The following is an 18338-nucleotide window of genomic DNA, read 5'->3' on the forward strand; positions in this document are numbered from 1 at the left end:
GGGATCTTCCCAGGCCGGGGCACGAACCCGCGTCCCCTGCATCGGCAGGCGGACTCTCAACCACTGCGCCACCAGGGAAGCCCTCAACTTGTTTCTTTAACAAGGTTCTCAGGCTGGTCCTTCTTTGGAGAAAGAGATAGCCATGCCCGATGGATGGAGATGGCGGGGGGGATAAGTGGGGTGAGGAAGTGCTTTACTGCTATAATCATATTTGCAAATTGAAAAGTACTTTGGGGAGTGTTACCTCCCAAAAGTCTAAAAAGTTTGCTTACCTCATAAACATGGGATATAGCTGTTCGGCTCAGAGTAATGTAAATTAAGGGAAGGGAAACCTTTTGAGCAACCGCTGTGGCTGAGCACTGTGCCAGGGATGGAAAGGAGGGAGCTTGAAGGAGGGAATGGAGAAGCCAAATTTGCAACTGGGACGCCGATTCAATGGTTCCCCCTGACCTCTAAAGCACATATAGGCAGAAGAGTTCGCTTTGGCTTTGGAAATCCATTTATGGCTTTTCTTTTGGCTTTGGCCATTTGCTTGAATTCTGAGGACCTCCAGTTCCTGGCTCCTCCCTACACAGTGGTGCTAACCGATGGGCTAGAAGAATCATCTCAATCTGAGTTAGTCCAAAATCACAGACTGTCAATCCCTCTTGTTTTACAGACAAGGAGCCTAAAGACTATAGGGGCACAATGGCTTTCCCAAGTTCACCTAGCCAGTAAGTGGCAAAGCTCAAGTGCCCTATCTCCCAGTCCCGTGTTCTTTGCACTGTACCACCCTGCCTGTATTTTTTTTTAATGGCAAACAAATTGCTTATTATCCTAGGTCTTCTTGGGATATGGGGATAAATATGATAAGAACAATCCCTCCCAAGCTTCTTGCCCCAAATAAAGATGAACTGTCTATGGGCACCCCTGGCCCTATTTTTTACAGGTTTTTAAAATCTTATCTGATGCTGTGAGGAGGAGGAATTCAAGTAGCATGTGGCCAAATGATGGGAGAAGCTAGACGGGATGAGAGAGCAGTAGGTAGTCAGCATGGGCAGCAACTGAGAATGAGTGATAGCATTCAGGTTAACTTTATCAGACCATAACCATGATCTCCTCTGTTCTGAACTGACACTTCCACAAGCCAGAAGCCCTCTCCTCTACAACACTCCTAGCTATGTGGGACCTGGATGTGGCCAAGGGTGGTGTGGGCTTCCCTTTAGCTCTGTACTCCTCACCTAAATCCTGGCACAACCAGAGTGAGAATCATGAAGTCATTGTCTGAGGCTCCAACAGCTGTATAAATATGATCACCAGCCACCTCCCAGCCTGGAAAAGGAGAGGGAAGAGTTAATACCCAGTGGTCTTGGGTGCAGGGCAAGTGTGCACCCAGATGACACTCTGGAAGAGAGAGAACACCGTCCTTTGAGGCGTTCAGAATCACCCCCAAACAAACCATGTTACTTCTCTGGCTACTTTGGTCAAAGTCTCTGAAACTCTCAGAGCACGGCCTTTGGAGTGTGTACACATTGTTTCTAGTTCTGTTTCTGTCTCTAAAACAAAGGCCTGGCAGAATATATATTGTATGTCCATGGGCAGCGGAGCATGCAGGGGAGTGCACGGCATGATTAGCTCATTTCTCTCCAGACATCCCTATGATGAAGAAACGTGAGGTGGGAAGAGCCCCTGTGGCAGTGCAGCGAGCTGAAAACTCACAGTCGGGAGGGAGGCCGTTACCTGTCATGCCCTTGTACTCAAAGTTGATCCCACTGAGGACGGTCGTTTCCATGTTCGTGGGCAGCGTGTTCCACCATTTGTATTCGAATCCCACGGCAGGTTCGGTCCCCGCTGGGCAGTGGCTACAATCTGGGGGAGCCGTAAGATCCACGCATTCAGCAGGAAGGCCACAGCCACCCTTACTGGAGCTGCTGTCACACAGACAAGTGGCAACAGGGGTGGGCAGCCCCACAAGAGTGGTGCTGAGCACCGTTGCACAGTGACATCAAGCTGACTTGAAAGCATTCTGACAATGTTATTTAACAAACTCAGGGCGTAAACACTGACCCTTCATTCTCATATTCCAATTAGGCTACTGGCCCATCAAATTATTCACTTTAAAGCTTAAACATATCCTCTGGTCTGGTACATATAGTTAATATTGTTTGTCCCATTGTTATCCTCAAATGCCTTCACATTCATAGGTATACAAATCCCCCCAACTCCCTTTTTGCAGAGTGGCTTACAAATTCTGATTGTGTCAATGTGGCCATCCCAGCTCCCTAAACCTTCTAGGTAGCGTCCCTGCCACGTGCTGGAAGCCTTTGGTGTGAGGATTGGGTCCCTTCAGGCCTGAGTCACATTCAAAGTTGGAATGAGGAGGAAGGCTGGCAGTTCTCAAGTATGACTCGGACCTACAGACAGGGCCCATCCTGACCTCTCTTCTCCTGAGTATAGTCCTCAGAGGTGGCCTGGCCCTTCCTGCCTCCCTTGGAAGGACAGAGCCCGTGTTCAGCTGACACTGGGAGTGCCCACATGGCCCACCCATGTGGGTGGTGTGGGAACGGACGCGAGGCAGGGAGTGGGGGGGTGGGGGAGGGGTTACCGGAGCCATTGGAATAAGAGCCATAAGGGCAGGGCTCGCAGGTGCTGCTGTTGGTCTTGAAGAAACCAGGGTTGCAGGGTGGGCAGCGGGTCTTCACGCCAGAGGCAGGCAGCTTCACTGCCCCCTCCAGATCCTCACTGCAGATTTTCGGCTGGGCCCATTTGTACATGAGCTGTGTCTGCAGAAACAAAGCACGACTCAGCCTTCCTGTGTGGGATTATCTTCAGGAATTTACCTTGAGAGTGGGGAGATTCTGGGCTCCAGTGAAAGCTCCACCAAGGTGGGGCACTTTGTTTTGGTCACCGATATATCCCAGGCCCGTCGCCTAGTGCCTGGTACGTGGTCATGCTCAATAAATATCTGCTGAATGAATGTTGACTGAATGAAGAGGGATAGACCTAATGAGGACTCGTGTGTCAGATGGAATGGGGGCACCAGTTGCCTCCAGAGAAAGCTCTGATTCCAGTGTAGAATCTTATTCCTACCAATGTCACAGGAAAAGCCGCCGGTGAAAATCCCAGAACACGAAAAGGCATGGAGTAGAGGTGGCTTATGTAACCCCTGGGGGGAAGAGAGGTTGGCTGAGGTGTCCCAGTTTGTCTTCCAAGGGTTTTCTTGGCTTTTTCACTTATTCAGTAGGCATCTATAGCAAGTCTAATAGATCTATGTGACTCAGAGACGAAGGACGTGGCCCCTGCCCTCAAGGAGCTCACCGTCTAGCAAGGGCACATAATAACAATCCCCATGGGGGTATGGACACTACGTTCTCTGGGACATCCAGGCAAGAGGAACGATGTCGGTTACAGAACACAGACTTCCAGTTATAAGATCAGTAAGTTCTGGGTATCTAAGGTACAGGTGATTAGAGTTAATAATACTGTATTATATACTTGAGAGCTGCTGAGAGAGTAGATATTAAACATTCTCACCACAGAAAAGAAATGGTAATTATGTGACCTGATGGAGCTGTTAGCTAGCTCTATGGTGGTCATCATCTTGCAGTATGTAAGTGTATAAAATCAATACATTGTACACCTTAAACTTACACGATGTTATGTGTCAGTTATATCTCAAAAAAACCAGGGGAAAATGGCAAGAGGAACGGTCAGCCACCAAGTCAGTGGACAAGAGAAGCATTGTATCTGTCACTTATTAGGGTCGTCCCTAGTCTTTTGATGGAGAAATTGGATGGAGAAGAGGAGATGAATTACAGGAGGCCTTGGTGAATCAGGGGTGAGGTTGGGCAGCGTGAAGCTTCCCGTGTGGCCCTCGGGCAAGTCAGAAACAAAAGGATTGCATTGAGGTGATGATGCAAATGCTCTGTGTAGCATACCATACACGTGAAAAGGTGGGCGAATAAAGCATCGGTCCATTTTATTAAGGATAAGAAATGACAGGGTCTTAAAAGGGTCCCATGCTGCCTGCATTGAAGGTGAGCCCTGAGACAGACAACTCTTCTCCCTGCTCAGCTCAGCCTTTCTCCCTGTGAAGAGCAGCCAGTGACCAGAGACCTGGACTAGTGCTCTAACCTTATCTCAACTGGCTTGTTTCCTTGGGTCTCATAGAGAGAAAGGTCTGGGGAGCTGGTAGACTGATTTAGGCCATCTCTTGGAGCAGCATACTCAGCAGCCCCAGTGGATCGGCCGTCCTGGTCCCTGAGAAAGCACTGAGGCACAGCAAAGGCCATAAAGGCAATAATAGGAGTCCCTTGATTTTAAAATACAGCTTAGAAAACAAAATCCCGAGCAGCACCAGTGTGGGCCTGAGGGCTGAGGCTTCTGTAAAGCACTCCTGGTGACTGCATATCCCTGTGCACTCCTCACCATGTATACTCCAGGGCTCCTCCCTGAGCTGTGCTTTGGTGGGGCTGCAAGGTGCAAGCACTGGCTCCGGCCCCACTCAGCATCTAAAGACCCTCAAGGTGATCAGGGGAGGGCAGGCACCCAGGCTTGCAGGCATCAGAGCACACTACGGATCTTGAATGCCTTGGTCTAAGTCGGGAGGGGAAAGAGTGGGGCAGAAGGAAGCAAAGACAGCCACAATCGGCCACATGTTATGCCCTGGAGGGAGAAGAGGGGCAGGATTGTCCTCATTTAATCAGTGGGTCAACTGAGGCCAAGGAAATGACAGTAATTTTTACAAGGTCATGCAGAACACCAGACACTACAGAACTGGGTCTAAGGTGCAACTGACAGGATATATCATTTCGCCTGGCTGCTAGGGAAGGGGATTTTGCTCCAGACGTGAGGGTGGGGTGGGGCAGTGCGGGGGCAGTAAGAGATGACTATAGAAACAATCACCGTAAAGGATTGGACTTTATCCCATGCTTAATTAGCAAAAAGAGGATTTGGCCAGCCAGCCAGCCAGGAAACATTTATACATCCTAATAGCCAAGCATATGCTTAGCGCTGAATGATGCAGAATTCCCCACTCCTATTTCCTGAGAGGCTCTGATTTAGGGATATAGGCAGCAGTTCATTCAGAATGTCTAATCTGAGACAGATCCCTCCACTTGCGCCCTTAAGCCATCCCTGCTCATTTACTGTTGTTCCTGGAAGTCATCAGGCACACACCTGCCCCCTCTACACATGCTGCGTGCCCCCTGCCTGGAGAGCTCCCCTTCACCTTGCTCAGATCTCTGCTCAAATGTCACCTCCTCAGAGAGGTCATCCTTACCCTCTCTAAAATAGCTCTGTCATCCTTTATCTCCCAATCCTGTTTTATGTTTTTCTTCCTACCACTTACCACCATCAGACATATTACTATACACCCATTTGTTGTCTGTCTGTTGTCTCTCCCTCCACTTGCTCCCCAACAGGAATTAAGCTCCACAAGAGTAGACGTTCCCTTGGTTTTGTGAGCTGCTGCACACCTAGCGCCCAGCACAGTGGCTGGTTGTACGTGTGAACAAATGACCTCCTCTGAAACACCTTCCCTGCTCGCCACCCCCCGTCCTGGTCACTCCTCTTCTGGGTTCCCCCAGTGCCCTGCACACCGTCAGGCCCATCTTCCTTGTCCCTGCCCTCCCCCACAGGACTGTGAGCCTCTGAGGGCAGGAGCCCGTCTTGCTCAGCTCTGATTCCCCAGCTGGAGCACAGGGCCAGGCGCAACAGCTGATGCTCAAAAAATGCCTGTTGACTCAATGGCAGAGCAGACTACAAAGGAAAGTCTTTCTGAGGCAGAAAGCCTGGGGGGAAAGAGGGAGCCAGCAGAGACGGAACAAGTCAGGCCATTCTCCAGTGAGCCAGGAAGTAGGAATCATCCCCTTTGCCAGCCCACAAGAGCAGCGCCGAGGGGACAAGTCTGATGAGTTCCGTGAAGAAATAAGTATGCGTGGACAGGCAGCCATTGCCCAGGGGGTGAAGCAAATGTTAGAAACCAAGGAAAAGAAAATGAAGGTGTTTTTCGAAACAGAGCATATGTGAATAAGCAGCAGAACAAATGTGGCAAAAACAGCTTCTGACCTGAAAATAAATGAGGTCATCTCGTTTTACTTCCCCACTGGCCCCAGGGTCAGTGCAGAGGTCTGTGGGGTTTTCTGGGGTGCCAGCTTCACTGGCCGCTGGAGGTCCGGATCTGGCAAAGCCCAAGGAGCAGGCAAAGGGGTCCCATGACCGTGCTACCCACCTCTCCACTGGCATCACAGGCCGTGTGAGTGTAGAAGTAATCTTTGTCTGTGCAGGCTGGCCGCACTCTGCAGGTGGAGGATCCTTTTTCTAAATGGCAGATGAAAGGACAAATATTTGAAGTTAAAAAAGCAGAGCTCTTGACCACTTGCTTACGATGCTATAACGCCCAAGACCTTGGGGTGAGGCACAACACAGACATTGCAGAAAGTAGACAATCCTGCACACCCACCTTCCCTTTGCCTGAGCAGCAACATTTTCCGTCCCTAAATCCCTGCTCAGATACACCCTTTGCGCCTCTCCCTGGTGCTGATGAGAAACCACTGGGCCTGCCCTGTGGAGCAGGGCATGGAGAGGTGGACTGGCCAAAGGACCAGCAAGGAGGGAGGTAGCCAGAAGGAGCATCTTGCAGGTTTACCACCAATTCCCTGGAACTCGCCATCTTCCAGGTGCCTCAGAACCCTGACTGTGCAGGTGGTTTTTCTACTCCTGAAGGGTTGAAGCAAAACATAGGAAAGCTAGGACAGTGCTTCATCCTCTTACTCCAATTCGGTCTCTGAATTGTCTCTTAATATACGCCGAGAATGAAGGGCTTCCACCTCTGTATTTCCCCTTCTCCATGCAACGATCCTACGCAAATAAGGTGACGGTTTAATCCAACTCTTCCCACTTTCCCCACCCCCAGGCCTCACGGCACTCTCTAAGCTTTGACCTGAACTTAATGAAAAATGTTATTATCATTTTTATTTACTTTACTCTCTGTATGTTCTTTTTTTTTAAAAAAAATAGTTATGTATTTATTTATTTCGGCTGTGCCAGGTCTTAGTTGTGGCATGTTTAGTTGCAGCATGCGAGCTTCTTAGTTGCAGAATGCAAAGTTGTAGTTGCGGCATGAGAACTCGTAGTTGTGGCATGAGAACTCATAGTTGTGGCATGCATGTGGGCTCTAGTTCCCCGACCAGGGATCGAACCCAGGCCCCCTGAATTGGGAGTGTGGAGTCTTATCCACTGTACCACCAGGCAAGCCCTTCTATATATTCTTCTTATATCTAGGTTAGTTCTGCTTTAACCCTATGAACCCCTGGACAGCAAGAACTATTTCAATGAATCCCTCTTTAAAGCAATGGATTTCACCTTTTTTTTTTTTTTTTTTTTTGGGTACGGGTCTCTCACTATTGTGGCCTCTCCCGTTGCGGAGCCTGCAGGCTCTGTGGCCATGGCTCACGGGCACAGCCGCTCCGCGGCATATGGGATCTTCCCGAACCGGGGCACGAACCCGTGTCCCCTGCATCGGCAGGCGGACTCTCAACCACTGCGCCATCAGGGAAGCCCTGGATTTCACCTTTTTTGAATTACAAACCTTTGAGAATTTGAAAAAAAGGCCAGTTTCCTGTATCCTGAAAAATATACATACTTCCTGCAAATAATTTTTTTTAATTTCCAGGAGATTTACTTTCTCCAGAATAAAAACCACTGCTTTACAGAGTGCCAGTACAATACTGCTTACTACTACTGTCACCACTATTTCTAATATGACTACTGTGTTACCTGCAGGTAAGCAGGTGATAACGGTGAGACCTCTTCTCTCTATTACCTGACACACAGTTTGGTAGAATGGAGTGAGATTTTTAAGTCAGACAGATCTGGGTTTGGATCCTGCTTAATCATTCAGTAGCTGCGTCACTTTCGGCAAGTTTCTTAACCTCTCTGAGCCTTTGTGCTCTCACCTGTAGAGCAGGAATAATAACATCTACTTTCTGGAGCCAGCACATACCTGACACATTGTAAGTAAGAATTTGCTAAGTGCTGGTAACTATTATCACCTGGGTTTGTGGGAATTATTTTTATTTGGTAGCTGTCATGGGATTTTTAAAAAGGATTAGAAGTCTCCTTTCTCTTCCAGTTAAGCTTATTTCTCAACTGGTCCCTTCTTCTTCCCAAGGCACCAAATGAGTTGCTAGATCAGAGAATCTCCTAGTTACCGCCTTGTTGGCCCGCACTGGGGAGTTCCCTCAATCACACATTTCCATGCCTCTTCTGTCCCCATCTTAATTAGCCTGGACAAGAGGGAACTACTGGCTGAGAAACAGCTGGGGTCTTCTCAGCTCATTTACTTGGTTAACAAACAAAGGCCTATTTCAACATAGAGGGATCCAGGGACTCCTGGTTTTGACAGACTTGGCCAGGAGAAATTTGGGGGGAGATGCTGAAAATAAGCCAGTTCCCAGGCCCTTGCATACTAGATCTAGCAAATTGCAAGTTACGTGTTAGAAAGTGCATTCCACACAGGGATCTTTCTCTGCTTGTCAAATATTTGTTCAACCTGACACCCCAGCTCCGGGTTTCAGCAAAAAGGGTCCAGCTGTTTACACACTGACAACTTCTAAACTGGTTTTAATAAATGATTAACGCAAATGCTGAGCCAGACCTCACTTTCCCAGCTCAGGTTTCATCAAGGTGTTGAAGCTGGAGACTAGTCATGTTTGAAGGATTGGCCTAGATATTTGTTGAGAAAATGAAAAGTGATTCCTGTAGGACTGGCCCTGGGTAAAACTGTTTGTAGATAAAGTTTATCTTGGGGGCTCCACCTGCTCTTTCTGCACCTTCCTCCTCCTTTCCATATCTTCCCCCGCCTCCGGAAATACAACCTTCTCATTCTGATCCTTTTTATCCAAGGAAAACATTTTCCCTGAAGATTTCGGTACCGAATGCACCCAATGCCCAGCTCCGACACCACCACAGACTCTGGGCAAATCCCTTAACCTCTGTGAGCTTCTCCTAATTCATTTGTAAATGGGGAAATCACCCCTTCACTATGCTACGAGTAATGAGAAAATGTTTTGTAAACTGTAAAGTACTGTACAAGTGACTTATTATTGTTACCTATGCCCAGAGTGGTTTCACACCACAAGAAGACTGCTGGGACAGGCCTTAATGTAAATGAATAAATAAAATCAGTGCTTACTACATGCCAGACACTGTTCTAAATCTTTACCTGTTTTAATCCGTGCACACAATGATGCTATGAGGTAGATACCATTATTGTCATGCCCATTCTAGAGATGAGAAAACTGAGGCACAGACAAGTGATTTGCCCAAGGTGGCACAGCTAGGAAGTGGTGGAGCAAGTATTTGAACCGCAGTGATTTTTTGTTCTGGAGTCCATGCCCTTAAACCCTGTGCTGTTCTATTAGGAAATGAATCCCTAATATTAAACATAACACAAAGGAATTAATCCTAATGATCAAATTTAATCTCTCAACGAGAAAGATGCTTTCAGTCAAGCCTTTGTCCCTGACAACCTCACGCGCATCAGCTCCTCATTCGTTAGTCTAGGTCCTGGATACGGGCAATGGCACCCGATGCAAAAATCTTCTGACTGTAGCTTCTGCCTCCAGCTCTTCCTTTCCTCATCCATTTTCCTAATGGCAACCAGAATGGTCTTTCAAAGGCACAAGCCAGATCATGTCATTCCCAGTTTTACATTCTTTAATGGCTTCAAACGCTGATAGGATCAAATCCCAATTCTGTAGCAATGGCACAGAAGGGTTTAACCGTAACCTGTTCCCTGCCCACCTCTTAGCCTTGGATGCTAATTCTAAGTAAGCTCCAGCAATGCTGAGTTACTCCTGGATCCCTGAGCCTTCTGGCCTCGGCTCACACTTCTTCCAGAATATCCTGCCCCCATCAAATCACCAACTCATCTTTCAAGATAGCTTATCTTTCAAGACCACAGCTAGTGCAGCCTTTCCTCCCTCCCCAGCGAGGACTGACCACTTCCCCCTTTTGCTTCCACCGCACGTTACACTCAGTACTCCTATCCTAGCACCTCCTGGACCGTGGGGTTATTACACTTGGTGTTCCTATAACCACATTTCCACTTTTGACATAAGCTGGAGGGCAACACCAGCTGTAACCTTAGCATCAAGTCCAAGCCCTGGCACCCAGTGGCCACTCAGAATATATTTACAATGAATGACTAAATGGTCACAGGGCCTCCTGCCACTCCCTTTATGTACATTCCATCATAGGCTCTCATCAGACTCTCTCTGCATTTTCCCAGTCTCCCACTGACCCTGTATTCTGGAACAATCAAGTCCCAAAGAAACGTGATACTCTTTGTATCCCAAGCTGGACATATTCTTCATAGTAAAATCTCACTTTCCATTTAAAGAGGTGGATGGAGAAATCAGTGGCAAAAGGAGAATAGACTCCAAGAATTCAGACTTCCAAACTAATACCTTCCTAACCGCTCTCTGGATAGAAATCAATTTACATAGCATTGATCAAAACACTCTGTAGGCAGTTCTTCTAGAACCACCTTGCCATTTAAACCCCGTACCACAGCGAGGCTGGAAAGGGAGCTGGAGAAAAAGACTAACAAAGGCCGCTATTGATAGAGCAGGGAAGAGAAATACGAAATTCAAGTGGAAAAACGGGAATTTAGACTTATAGGTAAAAACTTCCCCCAAGATCTAAAAATCTATGTTCTTGCTGAAAGCTACACTCATTTGGCAAGATCTGTGTAGATAAATAGAACTTCTATTCTAGGGATGGTGTAGAAATAAGCAGCTCACGAGGTCAGTGGCGGGTCTTGGCTGAGCAAACACGTACTGTGACGCCTGTGTGAAGGGTGGGTGTGTCTGTGTAGGGATGTGGGTGTCTGGTTAAGAGAGGGCCTTGAGCCGGGTTTGTATATAGTTCTGTGTAAAAAAGGAAAAATGGAATAGTTATGGGCATTTGCAGGGGAAGGGAGGGGACTCTTTCTCTCTCCCTACCTGTTTGTTTCAGAACCTGTCTTGGAGATTGGTCGCTGTGCCAGTCATTGGACCGTCTAAGCACAGGGCCCTCTGGGGACACTGCCCATCTTATACTAGAGCCCTGCTGCTGTCGAGATCCTCTCAAATAACCAGGTCCCGTTTCTCAAAGTTGGGCTGTTTTAGGAAATTATCCAGGGACTGCAGAAATAGGCTGCTTCCCACTGTCCTCTTATTTTCCCTTAGAGCAGTGGTTTTCCAACTGTGTTCCGAGGAACCCTGGATTTCCTGACAAGGCCTGCTTTGAATTCAATGGATGCTTTGAATTCAGTGGATGAAAGATTTCAAGTGTTTTTGATAGCAAAAACACTTTGCTATCAAAGTGTTTTGAGTAACAATACGACCTCATGGGGCTTCCCTGGTGGCACAGTGGTTGAGACTCTGCCTGCCAATGCAGGGGACACGGGTTCGAGCCCTGGTCTGGGAAGGTCCCACATGCCGCGGAGCAACTAGGCCCGTGAGCCACAACTACTGAGCCTGTGCGTCTGGAGCTTGTGCTCCGCAACAAGAGAGGCCGCGACAGTGAGAGGCCCGCGCACCGCGATGAAGAGTGGCCCCCGCTCGCCGCAACTAGAGAAAGCCCTCGCACAGAAACGAAGACCCAACACAGCCATAAATAAAATAAAAAACAAAAACAAAAAAAACCCAATATGACTTCATGGCTCTTCTAAATTAACTTTGATAATAATTGTTATAAATTAAACTGTATAAATTTATGCCTCTTTTATCTACTGTATATATTATTTATAATTATAATCTTAATTAAGGTTTCATTAAAAAAAGATTGCAACCCCTTTCCATAGCTTTCCTAGTTCCTCTAATTCTGAGCTGCTTTTGCTTTTTGCCGTGGTGCCCCGCACTTTTTGCTATCTAATACACTATATAATTTACTATATATTTATTATTTAGTTATTATAGTTATTATGTATCCCATTTACATTCCAGAATGTAAATTCCATGAAGACAGGGACCCTGGTCTATTTTTTTCACTGAAGTATTCCAAACACCTAGAGTAAAGGCCTGGCAGATAGTAGAGGCCTGATAAATACTTACTGAATGATTTCATTTCAAGAGTGATTGGCGGATTAGATGGGCTCTTCCAGCACCCAGAAAGCAAGTGCTTGAGAAGAATCGTCTTCAGCTTGGCCAAAAGGATGGCTCCACTTCCTGTCTGTCCCTGTGTATATGTTGGTACCCCCCCACCGAACTCTTCCCTCCCTCAGAAACATCACCTGAATATTTGTCAGGGTCACACTGGTGGCAAGAAGTCTCTCCCTTATTGGAATAAGAGTTAGCTGGGCAAAGTTTGCAGCAAGAGGAACCCTTCTGGTCTGCGTATGTGCCTGGTTTGCAGGGGAAGCATTCTGAAGTGTAGGCCACTCCTAGGGAGGAAGAACAACATAGGAAAGCAAGAATTGAGCCTAGAGACTGAGCGCCCTGAGGACTAACCCACACCCTCCCTGCTGAAGTCAGCATCAGACCCCAGACCCAACCCCATTCTCTGTTCTCTGTACCTGTTATGGCGATGTTTCTCACCAGCACAGGCTTAGAAACTTTGGACCACACTGAGAAAGCTGCGGTTCTCCAGTAGAGGACGTTATTGCCTCGATTTAGTTCGACCTAAAAACCACAAACAGGAGGAGTTAGTTCAGTCACAGAGACAGGTATTGCTAATCCATTGCATTAGCCTCCTGTTGGGATCCCCCCTCTTGCAGTCTGCATGGCAGTGCCTATTCTACTCCTCTCTCTCAACTTCCTCAGCGTTGCCCTTCCTCCCAGCTTGGCTCAGCTCCTCTCTCCTTCTTTTTTTCTTTTTATAAATTTATTATTTATTTTTGGCTGCATCGGGTCTTCGTTGCTGTGTACGGGCCTCCTCTAGTTGTGGCGATCAGGGGCTACTCTTCGTTGTGGTGCGCGGGCTTCTCATTGTGGTGGCTTCTCTTGTTGCACAGCACAGGCTCTAGGCGCGCAGGCTTAAGTAGTTGTGGCTTGAGGGGTCTAGAGCGCAGGCTCAGTAGTTGTGGTACACGAGCTCAGTTGCTCCGCGGCATGTGGGATCTTCCCGGACCAGGGATTGAACCCGGTCCCCTGCATTGGCAGGTGGATTCTTAACCACTGCACCACCGGGGGAGCCCTCCTCTCTCCTTCTAAGGCTCCTCTTACAACCTTCTCATGCCCTCTCCCACTTCTCCTTCAGTCACATATACCATGAGCATTTCTATGTTGAGACCAATGAAGGGACCTGAGGGTACTGACAACAGGGTGGCTGAAACTCCCTCATTCTTCTCTGGTTCTATTTATCCATGCCCCAGCCCCAGAAGACTGGGCCTTTAAAGCCGGAAAGCTGCTGGTCCTTGGGGTCAAGCCAGAGGAGCGAGTCGGTTCACATCCACATTATGTCAACTCAGAAGGGGAGAAACTATAGCACCCTCATGTTGTCAGACAACTGCCCTCTAGGGAGAGAAGAGTGGAGGCCCAGATTGGGAGGAAGCACTCTTTGGAGGAAAGGCCCCTGGTCCCTTTTCTGGAATCTCCAGGGAGAAGGCTGCTCTGATACTCACACTATGCAATTCCCATCCTTTCTCTGTGGTTTTCATCCACTTCGAGTCATCTGCATTGGGCTGGCACTGGTCATTCTGAACCTGAGGCAGCAGGAATTTGAGATCAGAGTCTCTCAGCTTTCTAAGGAAACGAGTTGCTTACCCCATGATGCCCCAGCCCTTCAGAGGGCCCTTCTTATGGGAGAAGGACTGAGCTCAGAAGTCATGAGATTTGAAGTATGGCAGGAGCTAGTTACACACACAAGATGTCAGTACGTGGACACTAAAGAAATTACGTGTTAACTCAGAGCTGTTACGTGCCGTTTTCATGTCTGAACAGGGCAGAACACCTACGAATCTCCCAGACTCTATCTACTCTTCCCCCCAGGGTCCTTTGACTTCTGCCTTTCTCTTTGCCTTTTGAAGCCTCAGCTCACTTTGACTACAGTTCTCTCCAGAGGGAAGACAATTGTGAAAGCTTCCCGAGCAGGACTATGCGTGTGATTCCTGTAAATGAATGTGAGCCTCGGAGGGTCTTTACCTCCCACCTTCCCCCTCAGCCAGGGGCTTACAAAAAACTCGAAGATGATGCTGGAGTCTGGGTAGTAGTATTCAAAGTTAACAGTGCCAGACTGCTTCAGGTTCACGGCGTACATCAGCGTGGCCGTGCACTCATCCGTGTTGGAGGAGATATAGTCACCCAGAGGAACCCACTTGGACCTGTGAGGGAACAGGAGCCAAGTTCACTGTCAGGAGCCCAGCCCACCAGGGCTTGTGCGATATGCAGGTCTCATGTCCTGCTAGGTCTCTGCAGAATTCCAGACTTGTGATTCACAAGTGGAAGCTTACACCTGAAAATGCTCAGTGAAGAATGACCTCCAAGTCAAGGAGCCTGGAGGTACAGCCAAGAGGAGGACAGGTAGGTGTACCTCCTCATTATGCAGAGCTACCCAGAAGATAGACGGCAGGTAAGGTTGTGGATAGGGGGAGGTAGATAATATTTATTGGTTGCTTACTAGCTCCCAGATGATGAACTACATATTCTACATTCATGATTCCTTTCTATCAGTAAGAGGAAATGCAATTTTGTCCCCATTTAAGGGATGATACAACGGAGGCTTGTTGAGTGCCTTGCCCAGTATAACACAGCCAGCAAGTGACAGGGCTGAGATTCAAACCCAGGTTTGCCAAACTCAAAGCTCTCAAAGAAAGTTAGTAGATAAAGGTATTCTTCAGAACTCAGAAGTCCATCCAGTCTAATCCACCCATTTTCTTGGTTTTGGTTTCGGTTTTGGTTTTGAAATGTCCACTTTTAGATGCTGCTAGGAACTGGTTTTTATGGGAAGGGGGAAGGGAGAAGGCATGTTGATTTTGTTTTCGAAATACCTCTATTGTGTCTACTCTACCCAGGGGCTCTTCCTTCTCCTCCCCGCATGTCCCTCAGCTCTGAATCAGCCCCAACTCGCCTCCCTGCATCCAGTCCTGCTTCCTCCAATCCCTTCTCCACAGTGTGGCTGGAGAGAGACTCCAGAACAAAAATCTGACCCTGTCACTTCCCTGCTTGAAACTCTGACTCCCTGTTGCCCTTAGGATGGGGTACAAACTCCTCACCCACTCTCTATGCTCCAGCCCTACAGCATTTCTTTCAATTCTTCTGCCAAACTTTCTCTCACCTCTGGGTCTTCCCACACACTGTTCTCTCTTCCTGGAACAAACTTCCTCCTCCCTCCACCTATTTAATTCCTACTCGTGTCTTAGAGCAAACGTCACCTAATCTGAGAAGTCCTCCTTGACTCCTTTACCTGCCTCTGCTACGTGTGCCCTCAGCTCTCACTGTTCCCTTTCTCGTAATCACAGTCCTCCTGTATTTCATTTAAACATGTTATGAAATATTTAAGACCCGCCACGCTGCTTATGAAATGCAACACAGCAGAAGTGTTGGTGTACCCCTGGCTAATCTCAACCCCCTCCGCATCACACACACCTTTCCCCACTGTCAAGTAATCACTTCCCTGAATTTGGTGCTTGACGTCCCCATGTGGTTCTCTGCCCTTCACTAATTATGTATGTATTTCTAAACAATATACTGTATGACAGCATTTTGCACGTTTTTATATCTTATGTCCTCACGGATTCTGAAACTTGCTTTTTTTCCCTCAATACGTATAATGATTGTGGGATTCCTCCATATCCATAGTCACATGTGAATAAGAGCTCTTCTTTCACTTTTACCAGTACATAAGATTGCTTTCTATGGTTCGTCCATATTTATTTATGCATTACTTGTTGACGGACATCTAGATTATTTCCAGTTTTTTGCTATTGCGTGCACTCTTGTTAGGAACATTCTCGCACGTCTCCTTCTACGCATATTTGAGTGGAAAGTCTGGGGGTAGAACTGCTGGGTCACAGGTTATGTGAACCTCCAACTTTACCAGCTATGGCCACGTTGTGCTCCAGAGTGGCTGCCGTCAGCTACACCCACCCGCAGCGAAAGACAGCTGTTCTGGCTCCACAACCCCCCCCCCCACACGCACACTCATCTGGAACAGTCAGACGTTAAAATTGTTGCCAATATGATACGGTAGGACAGAGTGTCTCAGTGGGCTTTAAATCTTATTTCCTTAACTCTAAGTGAGGTTGAGCATCTTTTCTTAGTTTATTTGCAGTTTGGCTTCCTCTTCGGGTCATACTTGAATTCTTCTTGAATTGCTTGTCTTCCTGCCTGGCTCGTTGATGCTGTGAGGGCAGAGACCAAACTTAACTTGCTCACTTCTGTGTCCCTAGCGCTAAGCCCTGGACCTGGCACATAAGAGGGACTCAGGGCATTAAACAGCTGAATGTGGGAAATGGGTGATCAAAGACAATCCCACTATTTCACTGCTGTGCCTGAGACCAGCCCAGGTCTCCAGTGATTAATAATGGTCAGTTCCGGGGACCTCAGATTAGTCCACTGTTTTCCCCCTGTGTTTGTCAGAATAACATGGTACTTCCAGCTCTTCAACAGTTAGTGGTATTCACAAATGGAAGCATATCCAAAATACCTAAGCTGAGCTCATCCAAGATACCCAGCTAACCTAACGGTACTGGTTCTCCTTGTTAAAAGAGACAGCACTTAAAGCTGATGTGCTCCACAGCATCAGCTATAAATAACTCCTGAAGGTGGATGAATAATTCAAAGGATGCCATAAGTGGATTTCATTTGCAAAATGCATCACAATTCTGACTTTTGTCAGAGCTGTCCCTGGTGAAGATCGTTTCACGTTCAATGATAACATGTCTTGATTGATTTCTAATGCCAGGCATCGCTCCAAATCTTTACAAGTATCATTTCGTTTCATCCTTACCACGGCCTCTAAGAAGAGTACTATTTTTATCACTGGTTCTTAGAATGAGGACACCAAGGCATGGAAGAGATTAGGAACCTGCCCCCCGTCATTTAGCTGTGATCTGCTTATACCTGCTTTGTTTTGCCATGGCCCTGGGGAAAAGGGAGGCAAGTTTTCAAAGAGGAATTCTCACATGGTGGCCACCCAGACACACGGCCAAGCTCACACTGGGTAGCACTGTTTATAAATTCAGGTTAGAAAGAAGAAACTGTACAGGAAAACTTAGAGGCTTCCAACGTTTGAGACCCTTTTTAATGCTTTCTCTCATTCTTGTTTCACCTTCACAGCATTTGGTGTTCTGTTCTTCTCTGTGAACGTACAGCATCCTTTCCACGACTCCCTTTTCACTCTTATTCCCTTTTGCTTATCCCAGTTTTGGATCTGAGGACTGTTTCCATCACCTTAGTCCTGAGACATTTACCCAGGAACCAAGGATGACCCCCTGAAGGCTCAGGAACCTGCCATGGAAACTCCATTCAGTTGGCCTGTTGTGTTTTCAATTATTTATTTTGTGTCTGCTTTGTGCCAGGTGTTAGATACTGGAGACACAGCAAAGCACAAGACAGCCCTGACCACCTCCCTCTTGGAGCTTGCATTCTATTTCTAGTGGAGGAGACAGAAACTTATCACGTAGTTAATAACATAGTAATAACTATGGTAAGTGCCATAAGGAGAAATACAAGATGATGTATGTGTGTTTAACAGGGGCCTGTGGGGTCAGGGATGGCTTCTTTGAGGCAGTCACTTTTAGGCAGAGACCCGAGGGTGAAGCAGGAGTCAGCTGGGGGAAGAGTTGGAGAAGAGTGTGTTAAAGGCGCCAGGAGGGCGGGAGCATGGTGGCCAGCTGGCTGGAGCTCTATAAGCAGGAGGAGAGGCACTGGAGAGAGGCTGGAAGAAGGGGCAGGGGGCAGAGGCCCTGCAGGCTGTGACAATGTATTGGATTTTATTCCAGTGGGAATCCACAGAATCCAGAGTTTTGAGCAGCAAAGTACTGTGATTGGGCTTGTGTTTAAGAAGATCAGTCTGGCTGCTGAGGGGACGGTGGCCTGTAGGAAGCTGGGGGTGGAAGCGGAGACCAGCTGGGAGGTGCTAGAGGCAGAAGAGGTGGGAGGCGCCACTGGCGGGGTTAGTTTGGGGGCAGTGGGCTTGGATTCAGGTAAATACACAGTCGAGCAGGAAAGCCAGACACTTGGTGGCCTGATAGCAGCTGTTATTGCCTTTCTGGGGCATGGTGGGGAAATCACAAACCCTCTCTAGGTGGCCATTTCCTCTCCATTTCTCCTTTTTCCCCCTCCCAGGAATGTCGTGGGATGCCTTAAGATCCAGGCCCTGAAGCAGTCTGTGCTGTGGAAACACAAGTCGTTTTTTTTTTTTTTTTTTTC

The 18338-nt window shown here is 47.7% G+C and overlaps 1 protein-coding gene across 1 annotated transcript in view; it reads right to left on the reverse strand.

Moving 5' to 3' along the window:
- Positions 1 to 18338, reverse strand: part of ELAPOR1 (endosome-lysosome associated apoptosis and autophagy regulator 1) — a 70598-nt gene that overhangs the window by 12852 nt on the left and 39408 nt on the right. Inside the window, exons 4-11 of the mRNA XM_024742146.1 lie at positions 14140 to 14287; positions 13589 to 13669; positions 12542 to 12647; positions 12260 to 12409; positions 6212 to 6300; positions 2585 to 2762; positions 1720 to 1848; positions 1221 to 1311 (exon numbers count right to left, since the gene is read on the reverse strand). Coding sequence (XP_024597914.1) covers positions 1221 to 1311; positions 1720 to 1848; positions 2585 to 2762; positions 6212 to 6300; positions 12260 to 12409; positions 12542 to 12647; positions 13589 to 13669; positions 14140 to 14287 — 972 coding nt within the window. The remainder of the gene's footprint in view (positions 1 to 1220; positions 1312 to 1719; positions 1849 to 2584; positions 2763 to 6211; positions 6301 to 12259; positions 12410 to 12541; positions 12648 to 13588; positions 13670 to 14139; positions 14288 to 18338) is intronic.

Source organism: Neophocaena asiaeorientalis, unplaced genomic scaffold (genome assembly GCF_003031525.2).
Source record: "Neophocaena asiaeorientalis asiaeorientalis breed wild unplaced genomic scaffold, Neophocaena_asiaeorientalis_V1.1 scaffold35, whole genome shotgun sequence".
NCBI lineage: Eukaryota > Metazoa > Chordata > Mammalia > Artiodactyla > Phocoenidae > Neophocaena > Neophocaena asiaeorientalis.